At 38.1% G+C, this 11071-nt stretch overlaps 1 protein-coding gene across 1 annotated transcript; it reads right to left on the reverse strand.

Annotated features, from left to right (window-relative positions):
- Positions 1-252: 252 nt before the first annotated feature.
- Positions 253-4905, reverse strand: LOC131534267 (interleukin-17 receptor A). The gene is made up of 10 exons (XM_058767060.1): positions 4415-4905; positions 4305-4329; positions 4073-4219; positions 3769-3893; positions 3370-3490; positions 3014-3177; positions 2799-2873; positions 2608-2677; positions 2316-2441; positions 253-1496 (listed from the first exon to the last, which is right to left on the reverse strand). Exons 1-10 carry the CDS (start codon positions 4517-4519, stop codon positions 466-468), a joined length of 1989 nt encoding a protein of 662 aa, XP_058623043.1. The 5' UTR covers positions 4520-4905; the 3' UTR covers positions 253-465.
- Between the last annotated feature and the right edge of the window lie 6166 nt (positions 4906-11071).

Genomic DNA, 11071 nt, shown 5'->3' on the forward strand with positions numbered 1-11071 from the left:
CAAGGGCATTTTAATGAATGAGGTTTAGTACAACAGTAATACCAGTAATATCTGCGAATATAGGCTAGAGATTTTTTTTTTGTTGTTGCTTGTTTGTTTTTAATAAATTGCCTGCATTTGCAATTTTTTTTTGCTATTGAATTTTTGTCTTCTATTTTCTATAAGAGGTTTCATAACTCAATCACTTTCATTTATATGGACTGACTGAATGAACTGCTTCAAATGATTTTTGTAGACAAATATAAATCATGTTTTTTGTGTTTATAAGATGACTTTTTTTTTTTTTTACTTTAGTAAACAAATTAACATGATTGTGTACAATCAAATGAACTTATAACTACAGTATATATATATATAAACAAAGATTAACAAAAATATAAAAAAGAAAGGAAATTATAATATATAACAGAATAGAAGTGTAAAAGCTACAGTAGACTGATGATGTCAAGCTTAAATCAGACATTTTCACAGAGCCTGTAAGCATAAAGCATGTTGTGCCACAGGTTTAGTTGCTGGTAACCCTTTTACATCAATAGCTGTAATGCTACTCTGTACTGAGCCACTGTAATGCACATCTGTGGTAAGAACTGAAGAATTCTCGCTCAGTATTATGGCTGTCTCTGCGATGGAAGACTTTGAAACATGTTCATTATTCTGATACTTAATCATATTGACAAATGTATGAGCTTTATGCTCTTCAAACAGCTGATAGCATTCAGTCACAGAGCTATAGTTAATGTCTCCAGGAAACGTTGATTCCAAGATGGTTTCTTCTTCTTCATCATCAGTGTCCAAAAGCTCCATTTCAAACCAGTTTGGATTCTTCAGCTGGTAATTTTTAAAAGCTTCAATAGCATCCCGAAGTCCTCGTCCTGATGGACAGTTGAAGTAATCATTCTCTCTAATGCCATCAATGCACTTAATCCGTCCCGGCTCATGTTTTTCCATGTCTAGTATTCGGAAGTAAAGTTCTTCAAAGTGCTTCATGAGTTTGTACTTCACCACGATGTTGAACGGTGCTGGAACATCATCCTCACTGCACACATCTTCAAAATAAGCCACCATGTACTTGTGGAAAGATGAAGCATGAACAAAATCCGGTATAATGAGGCTCAGAGCCGGCGTGAGCATGTCTCCTATGGGTGAACGTTCATCCTCCTTCAGTCTAACTTTGTGCTCACCGCACATGGCCTTCCACTTGGCATGTACGCCTGGAGAGCACAAGATCAGGACTTTATCTGAGGATTTGGAGATTCGTTCCCTTTGCATATCCAGCCACTGAAGTCTGCCGATTGTGCTGAGCCAGGCAGAGTCCAGGAGATCTAGAGTGACGTCTGTGCCACATTTAGCCCTCATGAAGGCACATAACTTCAAGATGATTTCTTTGTACAGGGGGTGGTCCAGAGAGTAGATGATGATGACCCTTTTATGCTCGTGAATGGGATTCCACTCTAGTTTACCCTTTGCACATGTTGAGCTGTCTGAGGAGGCCGTTTCTGTACAAAAAAAAGATACAAAAGCTTTGGAACCTTCAAAATGTATTGAAATAATAAAGAGTGAGTGAAAGATTCAGCAAAACAATTGAAAACTGCAGAACAATGTAGCCTATATTTGACTTTTATTACACTATTGGTGCGATCAGGTACTCAGTTTGTATTTTTAAGAGATGGAAAGTTGTTTGATGTCAATAGCGTTTCAATAACTTGGATCAAGATGGCAATGCACTTTTTCTGCATTAATTTAAACTAGAAAAAGGTGAATAAAGATGATTAAACCTTTGGGCATTGGGTGTGTTTTTGCTTTTTTGTGTTTTTATTCAATTTGTGCATGTAATTTATCATAATTGTACAATACTATTATATTTTGTACATGCAACGTTTGGCTTTTATTGTAAATGAATAGTTTTATCGTAAATGAAAAAGAAAATCATTCATTTACAAAATGCATACATATTTACTCACAGACAGACAGACAGACCCCCAACTCAGACACTTGGGTTTATTTTTTCTTGCATTTTTAAACACAAAACCCAATCTGTGTCAGTCACCCCTAATGGACTATTTTTTCATAGTGGAAGCATTCAGATACAATTTCTCAAATCGGTATTTCATGTGCACATATTTTTTGATTGGGTGAGTAGTCCATACTGTATCTGATTACATATAAAATATACATTATAACAACAATAAACTAATCAACAAATAACAACTGATGCATACAGTCAAGTCTCCACCCTACATTTTTTCTTTTTGGATACTGTTGCTACTTCTGTTTCATTGCGACTTTAAGTTATGTGCTTATTTATTTGCACTGACCTTTATGTGAATCCTTGTTCTTCAAAAATACAATAAAAACAAAAATGCAAACAGCAGCTGTCAATGAAGCCAACAACAGCCCCAGTGTCACCAAAATGATAAAAACAACAGGAGCACCTGGAAGAACTGACATTAAAATGTTAATAAAGATAATAGTCTACCAATTAAAACAAACTAGAGGTCAAATCACCATACATTGAAACATTTGAATTGCTGTGTATCAAAATTCGAATGCTGGCTAATTAAAAACAAACAGGCAATAAGACATTTATTGTCAATGTATAATACATACAGGGACAGATATCAAATTTCCTTCTGTATTCCAGACAGTTATTCATGCTTTGAACAGACAGTGGCTGAATCTGTTGAACAGGGCATCTTTGAGTCATTTAGTCATATGAGAAAAATTATTAACAAAACATCCTCATACAACTGAATATTATTAACAAACAGTACTCACATATAAATGGTAATATAACTCACCACCAATTCCAAATTGCAGTGATTTATCCGATATGCTTCCAGCGTGAAATTAACCTTCAGAAATGGCTCATTATCCTTAAAAACAGAATTAATTTAGCATTCACGCTCATAATATTGTCTGTGCTTCCTATAGTAATGCTATATATATATATTTATGATGGAACACACAAGAGGTGGCACTGTTGAGTCTTTTAGATATTGAACATTAAAGGTACCTTTATGACAATGTGAAACGGTTCTGGTTGAAGGTCAGGACTGCAGATGGAGACTTTGTATTGGTCAGAGAACTCTTCTGGTTGAAATTCTATAGTTATCACCAGGTCACCATTTTCTTTATCCTTTCGCACTGACCATTCTACCTTCGTATCCCAAATGCGCTCTAAAATGACAAATAGATTTACCTAACAGCAGTTCACTTTTTAAGAATTGGACACCACTTTACATCACTTCAGAATTATCCCGATAGGACATAATGAAGATTTTTCCATGTTTCCAAAGCATGTTAAAGCATTTTGGATTAAATGTCTGCTGCATATCTAATCATCAAAACTCATTATTGATTAATTCTCACCTGGAACTATGATGTCGATTATTTTTGTATAGCTCCCTGTGTCTGGCTTTGGTAAATTAGTTACAAAAACCTGGTATTTAAAGTCAGGGATGAGCACAATTCTGTCCAAAGAAAATGTCCACTAAAAAGATGAAGGAAAGATACAAAGCTGAAACAATGGTGTGAATAACACTGCATAGTACATTATAAAAAATTTTTTTTTTTTTTCTGTAAATAAAGATTATTGAAGTATGTTTCTACTATGTCTTTCTACTTCAAAATTTCATGCGATTTAATTCAATGCGTTACTTGCTATTTTTATGCATTAGTGAAATTTACTAGCAATTTCTGAGTGAAAATTGTTTCAAAGTAACCCCTTTTTCAGTGGATATATGATTATATAAGTATTAGTACTCTTACCCTGCCCAGTCCTGTTTTTTGTGGAGATGATAGTGTGTTAAGGAAAATGTAACGAACACAAATGCTGTGATTTGTCGACATTTCAACCACAAGCACTTCAGTCCCTTTGAGAGTGAATATATTCCCTGAGGAAAATAATTTCATTAAAAATGCTTTAAATAGATAATTATGCTGACCATCTGTACAGGTTCTGTTAAGAGGAAGAACACTTCCTGTCAAAAAGGCAATTTGATTGAAATGATTTGGTTATTTTTAAATAATTTATAGTCTCGTGCGTAGCTATGCGTTATCATATATGTCTTACCATCTGGTAACTGCCTCCATATAATGTATAGGACTGGTGCAAACTGTCCACTGTCATCCTTCTTGGCTGCTACCTTGGCTGCAGTTACATCAGCAAACCTTGGGGCATTGTACCTTGGCACCACCCAACCCTCATCTGAAAAGTTACCTAAGACCAAAGAAATATTTGATGAACATATCTAAAAAAAACTCATATTACTGTCAATTTAAAGAAGACATCAACTTATACTTGCCTACTTCAACCTTGCATTTTACTCCCTGTCAGAAAACAGCACAATAAAAAATTAACTTGTTTTTATATGAATAACATTAATGTATAAAAGGGAACAAACAGCATCTTTACCTCTTGAAAACATTCCATCGGAGGGAGTTCAATAAGATGCAGGGGTGAGATTTTCATTATGACGCACGAAAGCAGAGAGAAAAGAGAGACAAAAATCACACCCATCGTATTTAATGTTTTCTCTGGTACTGCGACAGATATACGCTGCTTTATAAGTGACGTGACAGATCATCGAACATCCTCTCATGGCTTTCTTAGATTCTATCTGTATTTAGAGGAAACCAGGAGATCTGATAAAGGGGAGGAGGTGAGACTGATGCACACGAAGAAAGAACACTTTTCTCACGATCACTGTCTTTTTATTCAAGTCTATCTTAAAATCAAGTCTTTTAACTACACATGCAATGCATTCAACTAAAAAAAGTTTCAATTCTCAGCCATTTGTCAAACTGTTATATTTAATACTAAGTTGGACGTTAGACTCAAAGTTTTAAAAGTAATTTGGTTTTGAGATGTAAGATGACCTACTTGTTTCACTTTCTACCACTGAAACACAGGACTAGATAAATTTAGCTTATACTTTTCCCCGGAAAGCAATTTTAACAAGCAAAGTTCACATTTAAACAAATCCATTCATAATATATATATATATATATATATAAATATAACATAATATATATAATATATATATATATAAAATAAAAGCTATTTTTTGAGCTTTCTATTTGCCAAAAATCAAACAAATAAATAAAAAATTAAAAAAAAAAAATTCATTAATTAACGCAACAGTTTTCTATCCTGTTTGTTTTTAAAAGTTCTGACAGCTTCTGAAATGATGTTCAACCAACAAACTACATTAAGTTAGAAGAACTCAATAATTTGTAACATAAACACATTTTTATGTTGTTTACTTAAAAAAAAAAAAAAAAAAAAAAAAGTCGCTCCAACTAAGGGATTTGTGGGCCTGGAACCAATTTATATTTTCTTTTCTTTCTTTTTTTTCCTCAGTTCAAATCCACAGCTATCATGGCACATGCTAAATGTAACTTATTTAGCATGTACATTTGATGAACAAGAGTAAGAATAAGATGTTTCCTGTCACTGGCTGTTAGTGCAGAGCTGTGTTTACCGTCATGTGTTCTACTCTTCAGCACAATGGTAACCACAAAGACTTCAAAACAACAGAAACTCTTTTAAATGTCAAACATAACAGCATTAAAGACTACATGTCTTTCCCATTTCAACATTTAGTCCCAATGTGCATACTATCCATCCTAAATTCTATGTGATATTAGAAATTTTCAATACTATTTAGGGCAGATAGGGTGGATAGTATGCTCGTTGGGACGCAGGGTTACTGTCCTAATCAAGTCTGAGGCAAAGCATGCTGGGAACTATAATTTCCAAAGTTAACAAAACAACTCAATTTTTAAAGAAATTCAATTAACATAGAAATTTGAGTTTAAATTACACACAATATTAAGTTAATGTAACGATCAACATGTCAACTGAACTCTACAAAATAATGCTTGCAACTTAAAAAGTTTAATTAAATTAAATTAATAAATAAAACAATTTTAACTTGCAACCATTTAACTTGCATTTATTTAAGTTGTGGTAACAGGTCCCCTGAATCATTTTAAAGTCCCCCTATTATGGGTAATGAAAGGTTCATATTTTGGTTTTGGGAGTCCCCAACAACAGGTTGACATGCATGCAAGGTCAAAAAACACTTTCATTGTCTTATAATATGCATTTATTTTTTTACCTTACTTGATCATTCCAGCTCAACGATTCATTTTTCCAAACCCCTCCTTTGCGCGACGCAAATGATTGGTCCAATTGGTCTCATTTTCATTTCATCTTGCCTGTAATGCCTGATAAAGCAGCATTTGTGAGTGCAGTGCTGCTTTGTGTACAGCGTTAAAGGGGAAACAGCTATTTTTACCGCTCCAAAAGCACCTAGTGGCAAATTCATTATTTGCATTTTCATTCAGACCAAAGTGAAAATCGACTGTTGGTCAAGTTTTCTAAGGTCTGCACTTTCAGATTTAAAGGAACACTCCACTTTTTTTGGAAATAGGCTCATTCTCCAACTCCCCCAGAGTTAATAAGTTGAGTTTTACCGTTTTTGAATCCATTCAGCCGATCTCCGGGTCTGGCGATAGCACTTTTAGCATAGCTTAGCATAGATCATTGAATCTGATTAGACCAGTAGCATCGCGTTCAAAACTGACCAAAGAGTTTCGATATTTGTCCTATTTAAAACTTGACTCTTCTGTAGTTATATCGTGTACTATGACCGGCGAAAAATGAAAAGTTGCGATTTTCTAGGCTGATATGATTAGGAACTATACTCTCATTCCGGTGTAATAATCAAGGAACTTTGCTTTGGGAGTCAACAAACAAATAACCCCGACGGCTTTTTCATCATAGCCGGTGACTTCAACCACGCAAACTTAAAGACAGTTTTGCCAAAGTTCTACCAACATGTGAACTTTGCAACAAGGGGAAATAACACACTGGACTTTGTTTATACAATAGAGAAAATGCATACAAAGCTGAACCCGCCCCCACCTCGGGTACTGGATCACATCTCTGTTATGCTAATCCCAGCATACAGACCACTTCTGAAACTCACCAAACCGGTTCAAAAGCAAATCACGGTATGGCCAGAAAATGCCACCTCAGCACTGCAGGACTGCTTCCAGGACACAGACTGGAACATGTTTAAAGAGGCGGCCACCTACAACAACCACACAGACCTACAGGAGTACACTGAAACTGTGACTGCTTACATCAAAAGTGCATAGATGATGTGACAGTCACCAAGACCATCACCACGAGCCAACCAGAAGCCATGGATGACAGCAGAGGTTCGTGGGCTGCTAAAGACCAGAGATGAAGCATTCAGATCAGGAGATAAAGCAGCCCTCAAAACAGCAAGAGCCAATCTGTCTCATGGCATCAAGAAGGCAAAACATCAGTATGCTAAAAAAATCAACAACAACTTCAGCGACAGTAAAGACACTCGGACCCTGTGGCAAGCCATCCAGACCATCACTGACTACAAGGCCCCGCCACAGGCCAGTGACGATGACACATCCCTACCAGAGGCACTCAACCACTTCTACTCACGATTTGAGATACAGAACGACACACCTGCACAGAAACTACCCACATCTCCAAACGACCAGGTACTCTGTCTCTCCCCAGCCGATGTAAGGAAGACCCTATCCAGGATTAACCCACGAAAGGCTGCGGGCCCTGACAACATACCTGGACGTGTACTGAGAGACTGTGCTGCACAGCTGACGAATGTCTTAACAGACATCTTCAACATCTCGCTGAGCCAGGCAGTCGTCCCCACGTGTCTCAAATCCACCTCCATAATCCCAGTACCAAAGAAGTCCCATGTGTCCTGTCTGAATGACTATCGTCCCATAGCACTGACCCCAATCATGATGAAGTGCTTTGAGAGGTTAGTCATGCATCACATCAAGTCCAGTCTCCCAAGCACGCTGGACCCATTCCAGTTTGCATATCGTCCAAACCGTTCCACGGACGATGCAATATCCACCACTCTCCACCTAGCTCTTACTCACCTGGAACAGAAAGACTCCTATGTAAGAATGCTGTTCATCGACTTCAGCTCAGCATTCAATACAATAATCCCACAACAGCTCATCCACAAACTAAACCTGCTGGGCATTAACACCTCCCTCTGTAACTGGATCCTGGACTTTTAACTGCAAGACCTCAGTCAGTCCGTATCGGCCGCAACACCTCGAGCACTACCACACTGAGCACAGGGGCCCCACAAGGCTGTGTGCTCAGCCCGCTGCTCTTCACGCTGCTGACCCGACTGCACTGCCAAGTCCAGCTCCAACCACATCATCAAGTTTGCTGATGACACAACTGTGGTAGGCCTCATCAGCAACAACGATGAAACGCACTACAGAGAGGAAGTGGCACAGCTGGCTGAATGGTGTGGTGCTAACAACCTGTCCCTCAATGTGAGTAAGACAAAAGAGGTTGTGATGGACTTCAGGAGAAACTCTGTTGACCACCCCCCACTGACCATCGACGGCTCAACCGTGGAGAGAGTCGGTAGCACTAAATTCCTGGGGGTGCACATCACAAAGGATCTCACCTGGACCACCAACGTCACGTCACTCAACAAGAAGGGACAACAGCGCCTCTACTTTCTCCGTCGGCTGAAAAGGGCAAGTCTCCTCCACCCATCCTCACCACCTTTTACAGGGGCACCATTGAGAGTGTGCTGACCAGCTGCATCACTGTCTGGTATGGGAACTGCAGTGCTGCTGACCGAAGACCCTACAACGGACAGTGAACACTGCCGCAAAGATCATCGGTGCCCCTCTTCCCTCCATCCTGGACATTTTCCTTGCACGATGCTCCAGCAAGGCCTCCAGCATCGTGAAGGACCCCACCCACCCTCCCACAACCTCTTCCAGCTCCTGCCATCAGGAAAAAGGTACCGGAGTATCAAAGCTCGTTCTGTCAGATTGCTCAACAGCTTCTTTCCCCAGGCTGTGAGAGCTCTTAACTCCAATCTCCCTGTCCCGCTCTGAAACCATGAACACCTCAGCCCCCAACTATAAATAACTATTGACAAATTTCTCCTAAGTGCAATTCTGGGTGTGCTACACACAGGTGAGTGGGCTATACAAACCACCTGTAGTAACGCACTCGTCCCACTATATGCACACTAGACACTTTCTATAAACACTCCTGCAACAAAGACTCAATAAGATAATATATGTTTACTTGAATATTGCACTATAAAATAATGTTTACTGGAGCATTGCACTACTAAGTCTTTTGCACTATGCGCTGCTTCCCACAAAATCTCTCTTCTGAACAATTTAATGTAAAAAAATATATATTTCCTGCACAATTTCATGTACAAATATCTCTTTAGCACTATTTCATGTACAGTATTTATGTAAAGTTCTTGTACAGTCTCAGTTTGTGTATGTGTAGTCAACTAGGTATAGTAGTTATAGTATTTATAGTATATGTATAGTCAGATGGTTAAACTGTTGTATAGCCCTATTGTGTTTTTTGTTTTTTTCCCCCATATTTGCATTGCTGTATGTGTATCTCATGTCTAACTAGTATGTAGCACCGTGGTCCTGCGAGACACGACATTTCGTTCCACTATATGTCCACACATGTAGCAGAATGACAATAAAGCTCAACTTGACTTGAACTTGACTTGACTTGCTGCCGTACCATGGCCACAGCAGGCGCAGTGATGTTACGCAGCGCCTGAAAGTAGTCCCCAGCTAGGTAACTAGTTATAATATAGCTGGGGACTACTTTCAGGCGCTGCGTAATATCACTGCGCCTGCTGCGGCCATGGTACGGCAGCAAAGTTCCTTGATTATTACGCCGGAATGAGAGTATAGTTCCTAGCCAAATCGGCCTAGAAAATCGCAACTTTTCATTTTCCGCTGGTCTTACTACACGATATAACTACAGAAGAGTCAAGTTTTAAATAGGACAAATATCGAAACTCTTTGGTCATTTTTGAACGCGATGCTACTGGTCTAATAGGATTCAATGATCTATGCTAAGCTATGCTAAAAGTGATATCGCCAGATCCAGAGATCAGCTGAATGGATTCAAAAACGGTAAAACTCAACTTATTAACTCTGGGGGAGTTGGAGAATGAGCCTATTTCCAAAAAAAGTGGAGTGTTCCTTTAAAACTTTGCAGAATGTTTTGGAGACTTCTTTCAAACACACACACACACACACACACACAAACTTTTGAATGGTAGTATAAAAGAACTATAAAGAATAATAAATAATTGTTCACAACAGCAAATGACCAGCAAAACATCTAAAAGGCAAAATATTGGCAAAAAAAAATTAGCTCATTACCACTAGAGAGCTCATGTCAGTTCAAAGAATAATTAACAGGGTAATTTGGATCAATATATGAGCAATATCTCTTCAAACAGCAGTTGTGTCTTACATTCTAGTAAATTTTATTTTCATACAGAATTGTAACACCATCAGCCAGAGACTTTCATTACATATTACACTTTCATTACACAGCGAACTTCCAATAAAATAACTTCACAAGGTCTGCTGACACTGATACTACTACATGCCAGCGGTCAGCAGATGATTTGAGAAGCGCTTGCAAAACCCCCGTCTCATTCTGTCACACAGTTAAAAACTCATGGCACAGTATCATCACTGGAAGCTGTAATTAGTCACAAGCTGGGCCTACATGACATATCAGCACACAAAGGTCAGCAACACTTTAATACAATCTCATAAAAATACTACAATGTCACATTGTCATTGAGCGCTTTATGCCATTATGTTCACATAAGTTGCTTTTTGTGGCCTAGAATGAGATTTAAGTGCACTATAATTATATGACCTTGTTTGAATTATAATTAAAACCTTCAGACTTTTAGGACGGTGCTGTCAGTCCCTTCTAAACAAGTACACATGAGTTACTGTCTGCGCTCACCCCATTTACACGGCACGCGGGCTCCATAGCCTTGAAGAACTCTGCTTTTATGGTCCTCAAACACAAGCACGCAGGTTAATGAAAAGGCCAGTTAACTTTAGCATTTACAAGGAGAACATTTTATTACAATTGCGGAGTTAATAAATCATATATGTCAACAAAATAAGCTTATTTTATGAATTTACAAAGTTACAGTGCAAT

This window comes from Onychostoma macrolepis, chromosome 25 (genome assembly GCF_012432095.1).
Source record: "Onychostoma macrolepis isolate SWU-2019 chromosome 25, ASM1243209v1, whole genome shotgun sequence".
Lineage (NCBI taxonomy): Eukaryota > Metazoa > Chordata > Actinopteri > Cypriniformes > Cyprinidae > Onychostoma > Onychostoma macrolepis.

Coding starts and splice junctions, on each gene's coding strand:
- LOC131534267 (XM_058767060.1), bottom strand. CDS start 4,519: ATGGGTGTGATTTTTGTCTCTCTTTTCTCTCTGCTTTCGTGCGTCATA. Junction 3,894..4,072: donor ATGGAGGCAGTTACCAGATG/GTAAGACATATA, acceptor TATTTTCCTCAG/GGAATATATTCACTCTCAAA. Junction 3,178..3,369: donor AATCGACATCATAGTTCCAG/GTGAGAATTAAT, acceptor TTGTCATTTTAG/AGCGCATTTGGGATACGAAG.